The sequence below is a fragment of the Sinocyclocheilus grahami genome, unplaced genomic scaffold, assembly GCF_001515645.1.
Source record: "Sinocyclocheilus grahami isolate Dianchi unplaced genomic scaffold, SAMN03320097.WGS_v1.1 scaffold224.1, whole genome shotgun sequence".
NCBI classification, from domain to species: domain Eukaryota; kingdom Metazoa; phylum Chordata; class Actinopteri; order Cypriniformes; family Cyprinidae; genus Sinocyclocheilus; species Sinocyclocheilus grahami.
This window is the reverse complement of record NW_015505403.1, coordinates 890,957-905,813: the sequence shown is the minus strand read 5'-3', so window position 1 is coordinate 905,813 and position 14,857 is coordinate 890,957. Positions and strand designations below refer to the sequence as shown.

The window sequence follows — 14,857 nt, the reverse complement described above, 5'->3', positions numbered from 1 at the left end:
TGATAATAATTAAAAGAATTTTTTTTTTTACATTGTATAAATAGCAATAATAATATTGTATAAATATATATGCATGACTCAAAACAGCTCAGATGGCAACATATCTTTACCATTCAAAAATAAAATGAATAATAGTCTGGTGAAGTCCGAGAAGCAGTATAATTAATAATATAATTAGTTAATAATTATTCAAATGATTAGAAATCAAATAAAAATAATAAAAAGTAATTACACTGTAAAACTAATAATAATAATAGCAATGTATATATGCATGATTCAAAACAGATCTTTACCATTCAAAAACAATAAATAAAAAATACATTGAAAATAATTACTTTTTACAACTAGCAATAATAATTATACTGTTTATTATGTATATTATACATTTCTTGATTATCAAAACTGTGTGAAAGGTCGAATTACGTCAGACAGAAGGGAAAATATGACCTTTGAACTGGCTCTGCATCAGGTGCTTTCCCATAACAAATGCCTGAAACTCTTACTTGCAAGTGCACTGAAACATTGAAGTAATTCTAAGGAATGATTTTTTTCGGGGATGAGAAGGGAAGTGTGGTTCGCTGTTGAGCAAAAAAAAAAAATGCAAAAAAAAATGTGAGTTTGCCCTTTTGATGCACTTTACCTGGTATGACGCGAGCTGATTATATGATTGCTATAGATTTTTACTTGATAGTGTCTAACACAGAAGCTGCAGTATGTTTGGCTGAAATACAAACTGTGCTATTTCTCCAGGGTGTTCCCACATTTTTTTTTATCTTACATCCCAACAAAGAACAGCCAATCAAATGCAGAACTGAGGATGATGACCTGATTGTTGCGTTGGAGTTCGAACTTTGTCCTGGGTGAGCAGAGGGACAAAGACAGAGTAAGGATTGACAGATATTTTGGTTTTGCCCCATTTTTGGCGTTTTTTCAAGGATATTTTAGACCGCGTTACCCCTGGGTCACAGTAATGGAGCACTATTCAGACCAGGCAAGTCCTAATGTTTTGAATTTGAACTGGTTTTGCATGAGAAATTAGTATTAAACGTAGCCTGTGTTATCTAGTCTGCCTGTGTAATATCTCATACAGAGCACAGTTCAGAAAAATAGAAAAGTTATCTTGGTTCAACATTTGCTTGCTTTTTAACTGTTTTGGTGCTTTGGTCCATTTTCTGTCTTTTCCATTGAATCCCAACAAATGATATATACAACAATTATATTCACTATCTCAGGGTGGTGAAGGGTTAGAACTACTTGATTTGCTCTTTGATAAGAATGACGGCATCTTACGGCATGAGACTATGGGACCACAAATCGATCAGCTTTGGCCAGTTCAAGATCCTCATGTAAGTCTGGCGTCTTCCAAGTTTTTTCAATTCTTCGAAGTTTAACATAAAGGAAATGTATTCCCAAAATGAAAATGATCATTTACTTACCCTAATGTCATTCCAAATCTTTTTGTCTTTATTCCTTGTGCAGAACACAAAAGAAGATATTCTGAGGAATGTTTTTGACGAAAACAGTTCTTTAAAATTGTTCAAAATCTTCTTTTGTGTTCCGCAAAAGAAATAATTCAACATCTCATCATTCACCATCCTGTATTCTCGATTGCCAGATGATGATGCCCGCTCAGGGTAAAAAGGACTTCTTCAATGCACTTTTAGGTGGGTATGACTCTGTTTCTGGATCTCCAGTTTGGTCGCCCTCTCCTAGCGACAGCGGAATCAGCGAAGATCCTCATTCGGATCACATCGACAGTCCGCCGCCAACCACAAGCCCTCCTTTGGAGCCTAGCATCGTTGTATCCCAGGCGCAACACAATCTCGACACCAACTTCCCATTTAATTTCAGTGAGTATCAAGTATTCGTGAAGCGAATCTTCCTGGTGACTCGAGACTCTGTAAACACAGATGATTAGCCTCCCCCTTATTGATTCACTGTATTGTGCTCTGTTTTGCTACACGTTCTGAAGATAAGCCGATAAGATCTTAACACACGCAAACAACGAAGGATAAATAGTATTATCTGTTGCTGCAGATGGCTGGGAGACTGGCTTCCTCCCAGACAGGGCCGGAGGGATGCAGCGTGCATCTGAAACACCACAGGCACAACCGAACACTGGATTCCCTCTTACTGTCAAGGACCTGCTGCTATCTGGCACACTAGAGCCTGTGAGTTTGCACTCAGGCATGAAGCTAGGTAAAGCACACATGGCAGAATAGGGAAAAGGTGAACTTGAGTGCAGATAAAAGGTGAACTCGATAGGATTCTGACCATCCAGGCACACAGAGACGTTGATTGGATTTGTTACTTTGTTGTCTATTTGATATTCCAGGCCACAAAGGCGACCCAGCAGTCCTACCAGGAGCTGGTTCTCACAGAGGATGAGAAACGACTATTTGCCAAGGAAGGACTGACTCTGCCAAATCAGTTCCTGCTTACCAAGGTACCGTCAGTTGGCAATTACACCATAATAGTAGAGTGCAGCCAATTGTCTTTGTAGCTCAATGTTTCTGCTTCCCTCCCGTGATCAAGTACGAGGAAAGGATTCTGAAGAAAATCCGCCGAAAGATCCGCAACAAGCAGTCGGCCCAAGAGAGCAGGAAGAAGAAGAAAGAATACATCGACGGCCTGGAGAGCAGGTATCGATGGCTGTGCTCGAACAAATGAAGCAAAAGTGGAAGCTACGTGCGTCGAATGACGGAGTAAAAATCATAATCCGAGTTGATGAAATTTGCAACTACTGAACACAAACCCCCTGGCAAAATACCAGGTGGAAGTTCACTGCTGTGTATGAGAATTAACCTGAGAGTGGATTTGATTGCAACTTGTTTTCTTTTAAATGGTTCTTATGGGAAATCTCTTTTCATAGGATGGTGGCATGCAGCACACACAACCAGGATCTGCAGAGGAAAGTCTTCCAGCTGGAGAAATGCAACATGTGAGGGAATCCTTTACTTGGTAATCTTCACACTCCATTCAGGCTCCTGAAATTGAACTTTTACCCCGCTCTTTCGATTTCAGCTCCCTGATGGAACAGCTGCGTCGGCTGCAGGTGATGGTCATGAATGGAGCTAACAAAACGGCCCAGACTGGGACCTGCATTCTGGTAAGGGTTAAAAGAAGGGATATTAGCACATGAAAGATCTAGGCATTCAGTAATCACGCTTTGGGCATTTAAAATCACAAGCTGCACACATACATAACACATAGCATTTTCTCTGGCACTTGCCACTGTTTTCACTAAGTTTTCTCTCAAAGTCAATGTGTTTTCACCACAAACATCTTTATATCAACACAAAACCAAAAAAGACTCAAACACACATTCTTGGTCTTATTTTGAATGATTTATCAGTACACGTCCTTTCAAAGAAACAGAAAAGGGAAAAAAAAATTGCAGCTGATGTTAAAACTTTTAAACAACCCCCCCCCCACAAAATAAATTATGATTCCTGTGCTAAAATATAATATATCTTATATATACTTATTTATAGAGACGCATTTTTATTGCGTAAGAAAAATACGAAGCATGTTTGCAAAATGTTTATTTTTTTAATGAATTAAACTGGATTCCAATAAATTATTGAAAAATGGTCTGGAAAATATTATCTATGCTTTTAGATGTATAAACCTGAAGAGAAGCATTTCCAATTTGAGCCATTTATTTACAGATTCATGAATAGTTTCAAAGCAATTTTACAGAAAACATTGCCTCAACCCACAACCCACCGTAAGCAATCCAAATTATGTGCCAAGAAAAATTCCCTAGAAAGATGCAAAACAAATACAAACTGTACACTGTAAGGAAAGAAAGATGAAACAAGATTACTTTTTAAAATTTCAAAAAAACAAAACAAAAACCTACTTGAAGATTTGGGTGACACATTTAGGTCCAGTTCTCACTATTAACTTTTGTCTAAATAAACTCCTAATTACTGCTTATTAGTAGTTAAGTAGATATGTTTAAGTGTTGGGTAGGATTAAGGACGTAGAATATGGTCATGCAGAATATGTGCTTTATAAGTGCTAATAAACAGCCAATATGCTAGTAATATGCATGCTACTAAACAGCTAGTTGAGAATTGGTCTCTGTACTTCAGTGCTTCCCATATTTGTTGTTGCTTACTATGTCTATATTTCTATTTCTTACTATTATTTTATCCTGTCACAAGAATGAAATAATCTCAATAATGTCAAGCCTCTCAAAATCAGACTGATATGTTTCAAATGCCAAATTATTTCATTTTAATTATTATTATTATTATTATTTTATTTTATTTTTTTACTTTCTGTTCATGAAAGTATCCTGGAAAAAAAAGTATCATAAAAAATACTAAGTAGCATTGTTTTCATTATGACGCCAATAAAAAGAAATGTTTCTTAAGCACATTTCTGAAGGATTATTTGACACTGAAGGTGGGTGTAATGGCTCATGAAAATTCAGCTTTGTCATTACACAAACAATATTAATTGAAATTGCCATTTCTGGTTGACTTCAATTGAGTAAATGTAAAAAACTGTACATAAGGTACAAAAAAAAAAAGTCTCACACTAAGGTACATTTCATTGTGTCTTATGACTAGTCAAGACTTTGACTGACAAATGCTCTTAAAGGGATAGTTCGCTCAAAAATGAAAATTCTGTCAATAGCTATGTTTCCATCTAAAGATGCAAATTTAACTTATGCGCAAAACATAAAACGCATAAAACATTTGCGAATAAAGCACCGTTTCCATCCAATGAGTCAAAGAGAACAAAATCGTCACTTCCTGATAAACTGGCACTAAATATCTCTAAGAAAACTAGGAGAAGCCACTGAATATAATACTTTGCATATGTAATAAATTACTTGCGCTTCAGAGAGAGCAGACGTAACACAATAAATGCGGCCGTTGCTTTTAGAGGTGGATGCCTGCTGTTTGGGAAAGCAGTCATGTAAGACAGTAATTATACAGAAATACTTTGATGACAGACTTTCCTCAGGCAAAACAACATATAGATGCTGTGAACGAGATCGCTCCGCTGGTTAGTCAATTTATCCCGTCTCATAGCGCCAAATGGTGGAATTTATTCGGTAAATGTGTTTCCATCGTAGTTTGTGTGCATTTTTTCTTATCGGATAAAAAGTTTATCCTACTCAGTTGTGCGCATAAGTATTTTATGCGCATTTTAAGAATTTATGCACATCTTGGCGTTTCCATCCAGCGTTTTTTTAATCCAAAATGTGCATAAAAATAGGTGGATGGAAACATAGCTATTAATTACTCGTTCCAAATCCGTAAGACCTTCGTTCATCTTCTGAACACATATCAAGATATTTTTGATGAAATACGAGAGCTTTCTGACCCTGCATAGGCAGCCATGCAACTGACATGTTCAAAGCCCAGAAAGATAGTAAGGACATTGTTAAAATAGTCCATGTGACAACAGTGGTCCAACCATACATATTTACGGTCAGAAAATTTCATCAAAAACATCTCAATTTGTGTTCCAAAGATGAACAAAGGTCTTACGGGTTTGAAACGACATGAGGGGGAAGTAATTAATGATATAATTTTCATTTTTGGGTGAACTATCCTTTAAAACAGTCATCATTGTTCCTCAACATGAAGGAGTCTTGGGAACTAAATAATCCCATAACAAGAAACTCCGATCTACAGCTACTTGAGAACATACCCCAAAAATACGTTACATCAAAGTTGTGCTTCACTAATGGCCTTCCGTGCTGCTACACTCAAGCTTTCCATCTGCCTCTGTCCCTCAGGTGCTGCTTCTGTCTTTCACCTTGATTCTGCTGCCCAATCTGAAGCCCTTCACAGATACCAAGGTCAGCCAACATGGAGACTTCAGCCCATTGAGAGGTGAGTTTTCTGGCCAGAACATCTCCATCCAGTCCTTGTGGGGAACAAGGGGTTCTTCAATCTGTGTAATGTATCATTTGGTTGACAAGCCATTAGGCTTGGACTGAAACCTTGTGACAGTTATTGGAAGTACTGAGAGAGGTGACGCGGACTGGAAGAATGGCAAACAGCTTAGTCATGTTTCCCACACGCTGAATCAACTGCGTGGAAGAAAAGCTGTAATTTGTCCTCATCAAACTGTTGTCAGTGTTTCTGAAAGGAATCAATTCTTATTCTGCAGGCTAAGCATAGGTCATGGTTAAAGTTTGGTGCACTTGGTCACAGTCTTGTTCGATTAGCGTCCTGTTGAGCACTTCAGCTCTTTTGAAGTGGATGGTTGAAGTTCAGGAATAAAGAACAGGGGAAAATGTGTCACAGAGTGACTTGCATGTTTATATCCTCCACAGACAAAAATAACTTGAAATTCTACTTTCTACTTTCTACTGTACTGTAGCTAGTCAAAACCAAGGTCATCAGTTTGATTATGAGGGATTGACAATATGTATATGTTAAAAAGTGTATAAATATCTTCGCATTATGGGTGTTTCTTAAAATTAGAGCACTTTTGTGTCATAAAGTTTTAATAAAAACTGATTTTTTTTTTTTTGGTCTATGAAGGTCACAAAAGTTTAATCATGCTGTTGCAAATTACATTTGCTACTTTTCAAATGCCCTTCACGTACATATTTTTATTTAACCCTTGTATCCAAAAATATCCAAAATATAAAAAATCCATCATAAAAATATGAATAATTCCACAGAAAAAATATTATAATCTTAATAAATAGTGAGCTATCGATAAACTATTTAATATTTATTTTGTCAAATGTTTTGTATAAATGTTTTTAGGAAAATAGTGGAATCATGTTCACCACGATTTCGCCTCCAATATATTTTTTCTCCTAAAAATTAGTGTACTTGATTACCAAGGAGACAATAGACCCTTTTTCTGTTAGTAAACATTGTGATGTTTTTCTGTGGGTGGAGCTTAGGTGGAGGCAGAAAGATTCCCCTGACCACTTCACTAACGCTAGATATGAAGTTTGTTAGCTTGTTTTTTTAACAATGACTGGAGAAAATACGATTTTACCTGCACATGTAAAGTCACTCGCTTTCCGGGACCGTGATTGTTATTTGAAAAGGTTAACTTTAATGGACGAAACCAGATAGGTCGAACTGTAATGTTACACACTCGCTCAAAGGATGGACGATCTGACAGGATTACTTCCGGTTGAGTGACTCACATCTAACGTGTATAGTAAAGACAAACTCACCGTGTCTATCTAGTCATGAAGATGTATATACATTTCAGTTTCAGCAGGCAACTATTTTTACAGCTACATTATTATTCCAGCCACAATTAATCACAACAATGTATATACAATTACAAATGATTAAGCATATAAATCGTCAGTTTGTTGTTTTACACACATGCACACAGACAATATTTCATACACAACATAGTCGTGAGATGCAAGACATCTTTACACGCACCCATAACAACAAAAGACAATACTTTATTGAACCTTTTCTGATGAGAAGTGTGCACTGCAAACACAAGCATTTTTGACGATCACTTCTGTCCAGTCTGCTCGTTTTATTGCGTTTAACCACAGCTGTCATCGGTTTTTTGTCTGGCAGTGGCAGCAGGTATGCGATAAAATTTCTAATTTGAGGCTGAATTACGTCGATTCTGGCACCCAACATCACAACAAGATGATATTTTAAGTTCCTTATGTAGCCGAATCTGCGCTGGTTTGAATGGGCAACCTCCAGTTTTCCCTTTGTTTTGCCTCCAGCTAGCGCTGTGACGTAATTGTGACATCGGCCCTAAAAGGGTCTATAGCAGGGATCCTCAAATCTGGCCCACGGGATCCACTTTCCTGCACTGTTTAGCTCTAACCCTAATCAAACACACCTGAGCATGCTAATCAATGTCTTCAGGATCATTAGAAAATCACAGGTAGGGGAGTTTGAGTAGGGTTGGAGCTAAACTCTGTAGCGCATTGGCCCTCCAGGGCAAGATTTGAGAAACCCTGGTCTATAGTGTCAGTTAAAAGCTTAAGATGAAATATGAGACCAGGCCTTGGCGGGGGAGAGGGGTTAAATCCCTGTGCCCCCTCTCTGGACCGAGGGGGATAGTCAGACTTTAGTGTATAATAGTCTAACTCATAGTGTATAATAGTCTTACTGATTGCTTTTAGATGGAAAAGCTGCCGATAACTCCTGGTCTAGGATCTGTTTTCTTCATAATAATAGCATAACGAAATAGATTTGGCTAACAATCCAGTGTATCTGCCCTTCTGCTTTGGAAAGCGTCAAATGATTCTACAATGCATTTTTGCAGAGGTGAGCAACGTAGCCAATCACAGGCATGTTCGTGATGGAGTGACAGTTTAAAGGGAGCGCTCTTTGCATGCTGTATACGATAATATATTCAGAATTTAAATAAAACTTGTGTTTTTCATGCTTGACAAGCGGACACGTACGACACAGAGATAGCTAACTTCTACACTATATAGAAAAACATAATAATTTCAGAAGCACAGAGTGATGTGATTCTGCAACCGAGCCTGGTCCAAACGCAGGATTTAGGTAAGGAAACGCTTATTAATTGTATTGGCTGCCATGCCAAATCATGAACACCTGCTTGCAAAGTGTTTTTGTGAAGGTATATGCTTTAATAACAAATAATTGTAACACTTTATAATAAGGTTGCATTAGTTAATGTTAGTTAATGTATTAAAGTGTTAGTTAATTATTACCCAAATAATGTATTTTGAGCGTTTACTCAAAACTAACCCCCCCACCCCCAATTCGGGCCCCCCAAGAAATATAAAAGCCCCCCACCCCCAAGTCGTGTGTCCTAGCGCCGGCCCTGTATGAGACATGATGTGTGAAGAAACTAAAGAGAAATTAAGATAAATAGGCCTATCCTTTGTGAACATCATATTTTCAGTGTGCATCAAATGATGCAAAATGTGAGAAAATAAATTTTTTTTGTGTGTATTTATTATACAAACTGCTAGCTCAGAAATGAGCCTTAGCAAGACAAAAGGAGTCGGCCATTTTATTCACATAAAAGTTTACAAATTAATTTATGTTACAGAACGTAATTACAACAGGATTTGGTGATGTGTTGGAAATGACACTGTGGCGGGAATTTTCACGACCGACACAAGAGGAGAACAATGAAAGAATTCTGTCGTGATTTATGTATAGACACTGTTGTTAATTGTTAATAAATGAATTACTTAAACTAGTGAGAGTGTAGGCTACATTTATTTTCTAAAGGTCCAAAAGTGCAAATATCAAGTGGCGTTTGTTTTAAAGAAGGATAGCACAGACACACTTTTTACAAGAAGGAGTTTGAAGTAACTTTCTTATATTTTCTTTAACCCCTTTCAGTTCAGTCACGGTCACTGCACAACCTTCAGTCTTCTCGCGTGCTGCGCGCCCTGGAGCATCCGTTCTCCGCGTCGGAGGACTCCAAAATGCTCCCACGCTTCTCTGAGGATAAAAGTATGGCGGCGATAGCGTCGCTGCTGGGAGGACTTCACAGGAGACCAGAATTCACCAATTACGATTCTGAATCTCACAACCACAGTTTAGACCACCATGACGACCATCACCATGGAGACCCCATCACTGGGCATGTAGCAACAGTGACCTTGAATCCACGACGTGGCTCAAGGCAGAGTCCTCATGCTGATGATATGTGAAGGGCAGAAGGGGATTTATCCGGGGATTTGTCAAAACTCCTTTAACAGCGCTTTTGAAGACAGCAGCCAGCCAACAGATTGCTGGCAGCTCTTTTTTCTTTCTTCTTTCTGCTGAAGTAATTTTAAAAGATACAGTACATAGCTGCTTATTTATATATTATCAAACTTTGGATAAAATAACAAGTCCAATTTTATCTGTTGATTTGGAATGCTGGAAATGCATTCGCTCACATTTTAAGCTTGCCTTAAGCAGATAATCTTTACTTTTCGTTAAAATGCAGTGGGGTCCAAACTAAATTTTTTATTTTAAATAATAATTTTTGCGAGAATAACTGGCTGACTGAGTGTACATTATCTTGCTTGTTTATTTAGGCTACATGCTAAAGAAACATGGCATATTGATATGGAATATTTTACAATCTTACCTGTAAATCTTCAGCTATGAAAAAAAATAGTCCACTATACAAGGTACAGAACAATCGGACTAGACGAATGCTGAAATAATATTGCCGTGGAAATATCATAATATTTGGAAATATCAGGCTGCTCAATGATGTGATTGACCAATTAGAACCAAGTATTCAGAGCGTCAAAAGTTGAAGTAAAAAAGAATGAATTCAAAAGTTCAGTGCAAACAATGAAATCTGACTAACATTTTCAAATGTTAAATATTTAATATTTATTTTACTCCCCCCCCCCCCCCCCCACACAGAACCACAACTAGATCCTAGTGAACTGGCTAATTACAGACCCATCTCAAATCTTGCTAAAAATTTTAAAATTTTAAAATTTTAAATTTTTTTTTCCCCCCCCCCCCCCCCAGATTAAAGGTTATTAAATTATTAATTAAAATCCCAGATGTAGCATCACTTTTGGACTCCACTGAATATATTATGGCTGTGATCACTAGAAGTTTGAACCATCTGCTCTGCCAGTGTATTTACTTGTCTTGCACTACAGCTGAGGTGAATAATAATAATACAAAATCAGCTCATTCCAAATCATGAATTTGACATTTTGAATCCTTCAGCAAGTTTGTCCTAAAGTACTGCCTTGTGTTTGTCTTCTCTTTGAAGACAGTTTTGCTTTATGGGTATTAATCTGAAGGCTGAAGTAGTTTTTTATGGACTAAGAACAAGTTAGTGTGCATAATTGCTTTTGATAACAAATCGTGATTTTCAATAAAACGTTGTGTTGAATTGCCTTTCAACCTATTTTATGGGGTTGCTTTGTTGTTGCTTTTTCCAATGTTGTAAAATACATCATATGAAATGGTAAACTCTCAGTCTTCAACTCTGGGTCGACGTCAACACATAAATGCCTTTCAGCACAATTTGGATGTCACGAGAGACAGAATGAGGCCAGTGCAGATGAGAAGAACAGGTGAACAACCTATCTCAGTAAAAACAAATACGAGCATCCTTGACAAATACAGTTCGTATGTGGCTAGACCCATTATCAATGTAAAGGCACTTTATAATCTTTAAGAGATGCACAAATGATTAGACATAAAAGCAGTAGTTTGTGTAGATTTCTATCATATACGAACGAGTCAATAAGTAAATGTCAACTTCATTTTTTCTTTGACATATCAGGGACTGTAAAGTGAATAACCTTCAGTGCTCAGGAATGAGAAAACAGTGTGGGAGGTACTTCAAGTCCCTTTTAGATAAGAAAACTGGGAAAAAATACAAAAGATGTATAGATTATGCATAATCTTGAGCTCAGTAATAATATTCAAATGTAATTGTGTGAACAGGTTTAGCAGGTTCTGATAAAGAACAAACTCTTTTTCAGGAAGGTTTCCATCTTACTCAGTGCCTCTTTAATCATTCAGAGATAAACTTGCATCTTTCATCCACAGGACTGCGGTGTGTCTCTTCGCTTTGATGTCTCCCTTGGGCCCCTGGCCTCCAGGTCCGCACGTCTATTGCACCTGTCTGAGAACTGCATTTTTACTTGATTAATCTGGCGCTGATTTGATGCACAAAGTTTGTACAAATACATTTCAAACTCTGTGCTCCTCAAGGCAAAAATTGTGCAATTCCTGGCGCAGTAATCTTCTAAATGAACCCAACAAAGACGAAAGACTCCATAGTCTGAAATCAATAAGTTATCACTTTCATTGTGTGGATTTCTGAGTTACTTTCAAGATTTATGGGTTGCAATTAAAAGTCTGTGTGTGTGACTGAAGTTATCATGGATGGAAAGAGAAAGACTGAAATAAATTGGAGTAATTGAATTGGAGTGAATTAAATTGGAGGTGGGCTCAGAACACGCAAGCACGTATAGAGTGAGAAAGATGAAGTGTCTCTGTGTGTGAGAGAGAGAGAGAGAGAGAGAGAGAGAGAGAGAGAGTGAGTGAGTGTGAGAGAGAGAGAGAGAGAGAGAGAGAGAGAGAAAGTGAGTGAGTGAGTGTGTGTGAGAGAGAGAGCAATAGATTTTAATAGATTTTGTTTTTAAAATACTACATGCCAAGATTAGATTGCATACTTTTTGTATAAAATTATAAAAAATATGATCTTTGTATGAATTTTTTTTAGATTTTTCTACTCTAAATCGTATTGAAAATGTATATAGCCTATATAAATTTATATAACTAAATATATAATTTAGTGGATGCTGATTTTAGAGAAGCCATAATATAGAATACATAGAAGAATATACTATATACAATATTATATATATATATATATATATATAAAGTATATAGTATATATATAGACACTTTCTAAACAGTACGATTTTTAAGAAATCGAAACTAAATGTCAAATAGCACTTATATTTTCTATAATGCATTATTGATATTGTGACAAAAGATTAAGTGACATATTGACATAGCTTATATTTGAGGTATTTTAAGCTATAATGCATTTATCCAAAACAACATTCCTGTATAAAACCGAATCGAAGTCATTGAGCTTCATCCCTATGACTTTTAAAAACTTTAACATTCATTTAGTATTACGAACCACAACACGTAAAAGCTAGGTTTCATTACGCACCGCGTATATGTATGCATCCGACATAAAAGCGGCGCGCTGCTGACGCACGTCATGCTCATCGGAGTATAAAAGAATGTGCGCGCGATGTAGAGCGCACAGAGGTGCGCGAGAGAGAGGGACTGATGAGACGGCGCTCTCGCAGCCGGTGAAGTAATTACACATGCCGGCAGACAAAGTGCGGTGGTCACAATGAACTTGAGATAAATTACATGAATGGATTCGTTTCTCCGTTTGCATCATTTCACCATTACAACGGACTGAGTGGGAGCCTGCCATGGAGAGGAATAACACCACACAAACTCTGGAGCTGGGAGAATGTGAGCACACACTGGACACCAGTGCGGTGCTGGACAACTGTACGGACGCTGCCAGCGGGAACTTGTCTTTACGCTGCTGGCTGCATTTGTTGACAAAGGAGTCTAGTTCAACGCTACAAGGTGATGGGTCTAGTTTGGCTGTGCGTGTGATGATCGCCCTCATTTATTCAGTGGTGTGCGCTCTGGGACTTGTAGGCAACTCTCTGGCGCTCTACCTGCTGCACTCACGCTACCGGCAGAAGCAGTCTTCCATCAACTGCTTTGTGATGGGTCTGGCTCTAACCGACCTGCAGTTCGTCCTAACCCTACCGTTCTGGGCCGTAGACACAGCATTGGATTTCCGCTGGCCCTTCGGCAAAGTTATGTGCAAAATCATCAGCTCGGTCACCACTATGAACATGTACGCCAGCGTATTTTTCCTGACCGCCATGAGCGTGGCCAGGTACTATTCCATCGTGACCTCGCTGAAGATGCACAGTCGCCGAGCAGCAGCGGCTGCGGCCAAGTGGATCAGCTTGGGCATTTGGGTCGTCTCCTTGATAGCAACTCTTCCACATGCAATTTATTCCACGATAGCCCAAGTTGCGACAGACGAGGAGCTGTGCTTGGTCCGCTTCCCTGAAACGGGAAGCTGGGACCCGCAGTTGCTGCTAGGACTGTATCAGTTGCAAAAGGTCCTGCTTGGGTTTCTGATCCCGCTGGTGGTGATCAGCGTTTGCTATCTCTTACTTCTAAGAATCGTGCTAAGCCGTAGAATTAGCGGCGTGGCGGGCTCTGAAAGTGAGCAGGGGCGGCACAAGCGGCGCTCGAAGGTCACCAAATCGGTTGTGATCGTCGTCCTGTCATTCTTCTTGTGTTGGTTGCCCAATCAGGCCCTGACTCTGTGGGGCGTCCTTATTAAGTTCGACCTGGTGCCCTTCAGCAAGGCCTTCTACAATGCCCAGGCATACGCTTTCCCGCTGACTGTGTGCTTGGCCCACACAAACAGTTGCCTCAACCCAGTGCTCTATTGCCTGATCCGCCGCGAATTCCGGGCCGGACTCAAAGAACTCCTGCTGATGGCCACGCCGTCCTACCGAAGCTTTGCCCGGCTGCTCCCACGCAAAGCCAAAGTAGCCGAGGCGCCTCCTGTACTGGTTCTTGTGCAGATGGATGTTTGAAAAAGGCAGATCCTTCACGTTCATCTTGGTTTTTGATTGACAGGACGAAGCAGGCGTGAGGAACGTCCTTTGGGAGCTGCCCCACTTTCCCTTCTGCTCGTTCAGAAACACTTTTGCGCATTTGTCTTTCTCTCTCAACTTCCACGTACCTTTTGGTGCGCAGCCACTTTCACATGCACCTCCGGTCATCAGAGCCCTTGAGAATTCAGGACCCATTCACCTTAGTTTGCTTTGCAGCATATTAGTAGCACACCTTAAGGATTTTTTTCTCCGAGACATTCTTCAAGGGAGCGATAAATTATCCATGTGTGTTTTTCAGGCTTTGAAAAAAGAAGAAAAAAATTTTGAGATGTAGAAGGGTCTAGTCTTCTCTTATTTTATGAGATCACCGGTTAACACATCAATCATTCAGTACTCTGTCAATTATGAATTTACTTGCAGTTGTGTAGAATTTAATGAAGTTTCACACCTTGATTAGTCTTTCAGTGTATTTAAATCTTATGTTGTACAAAAAAATAAACTAATAAAATACCTATGTAGCTAACTAACAAAATAATACTTTTGTGAATTAACATTGACCAGCCAAACTGTGCAAGTGATGATGATTGATTTGAAAGAGAAAATTCTCTTATCTCTTTTCAATTTGACCTATAACTGTGTGTTTCCAATTCATTTAAATTAGTATTAAACCATATATATGTATTGTTTATAAATACACCACAATAGATTACCACATTTGAGCCATTAAGGGAT

General features: G+C 38.6%; 2 protein-coding genes across 2 annotated transcripts; both read left to right on the top strand.

Moving 5' to 3' along the window:
• Positions 1-834: 834 nt before the first annotated feature.
• On the top strand, positions 835-10,314 carry LOC107596868 (cyclic AMP-responsive element-binding protein 3-like protein 3-A). The gene is made up of 10 exons (XM_016287722.1): positions 835-991; positions 1,233-1,346; positions 1,616-1,850; positions 2,038-2,171; positions 2,336-2,446; positions 2,536-2,642; positions 2,873-2,941; positions 3,025-3,109; positions 5,765-5,861; positions 9,309-10,314. Exons 1-10 carry the CDS (start codon positions 971-973, stop codon positions 9,620-9,622), a joined length of 1,287 nt encoding a protein of 428 aa, XP_016143208.1. The 5' UTR covers positions 835-970; the 3' UTR covers positions 9,623-10,314.
• Positions 10,315-12,742: 2,428 nt separating this feature from the next.
• On the top strand, positions 12,743-14,283 carry LOC107596869 (relaxin-3 receptor 1-like). Its single transcript, XM_016287723.1, has one exon. The coding sequence runs from the start codon at positions 12,902-12,904 to the stop codon at positions 14,102-14,104; it is 1,203 nt and encodes a 400-aa protein (XP_016143209.1). The 5' UTR covers positions 12,743-12,901; the 3' UTR covers positions 14,105-14,283.
• The last annotated feature ends 574 nt before the right edge of the window (positions 14,284-14,857 follow it).

Coding starts and splice junctions, on each gene's coding strand:
- LOC107596868 (XM_016287722.1), top strand. CDS start 971: ATGGAGCACTATTCAGACCAG. Junction 2,172..2,335: donor TATCTGGCACACTAGAGCCT/GTGAGTTTGCAC, acceptor TTGATATTCCAG/GCCACAAAGGCGACCCAGCA. Junction 2,643..2,872: donor ATCGACGGCCTGGAGAGCAG/GTATCGATGGCT, acceptor CTCTTTTCATAG/GATGGTGGCATGCAGCACAC.
- LOC107596869 (XM_016287723.1), top strand. CDS start 12,902: ATGGAGAGGAATAACACCACACAAACTCTGGAGCTGGGAGAATGTGAG.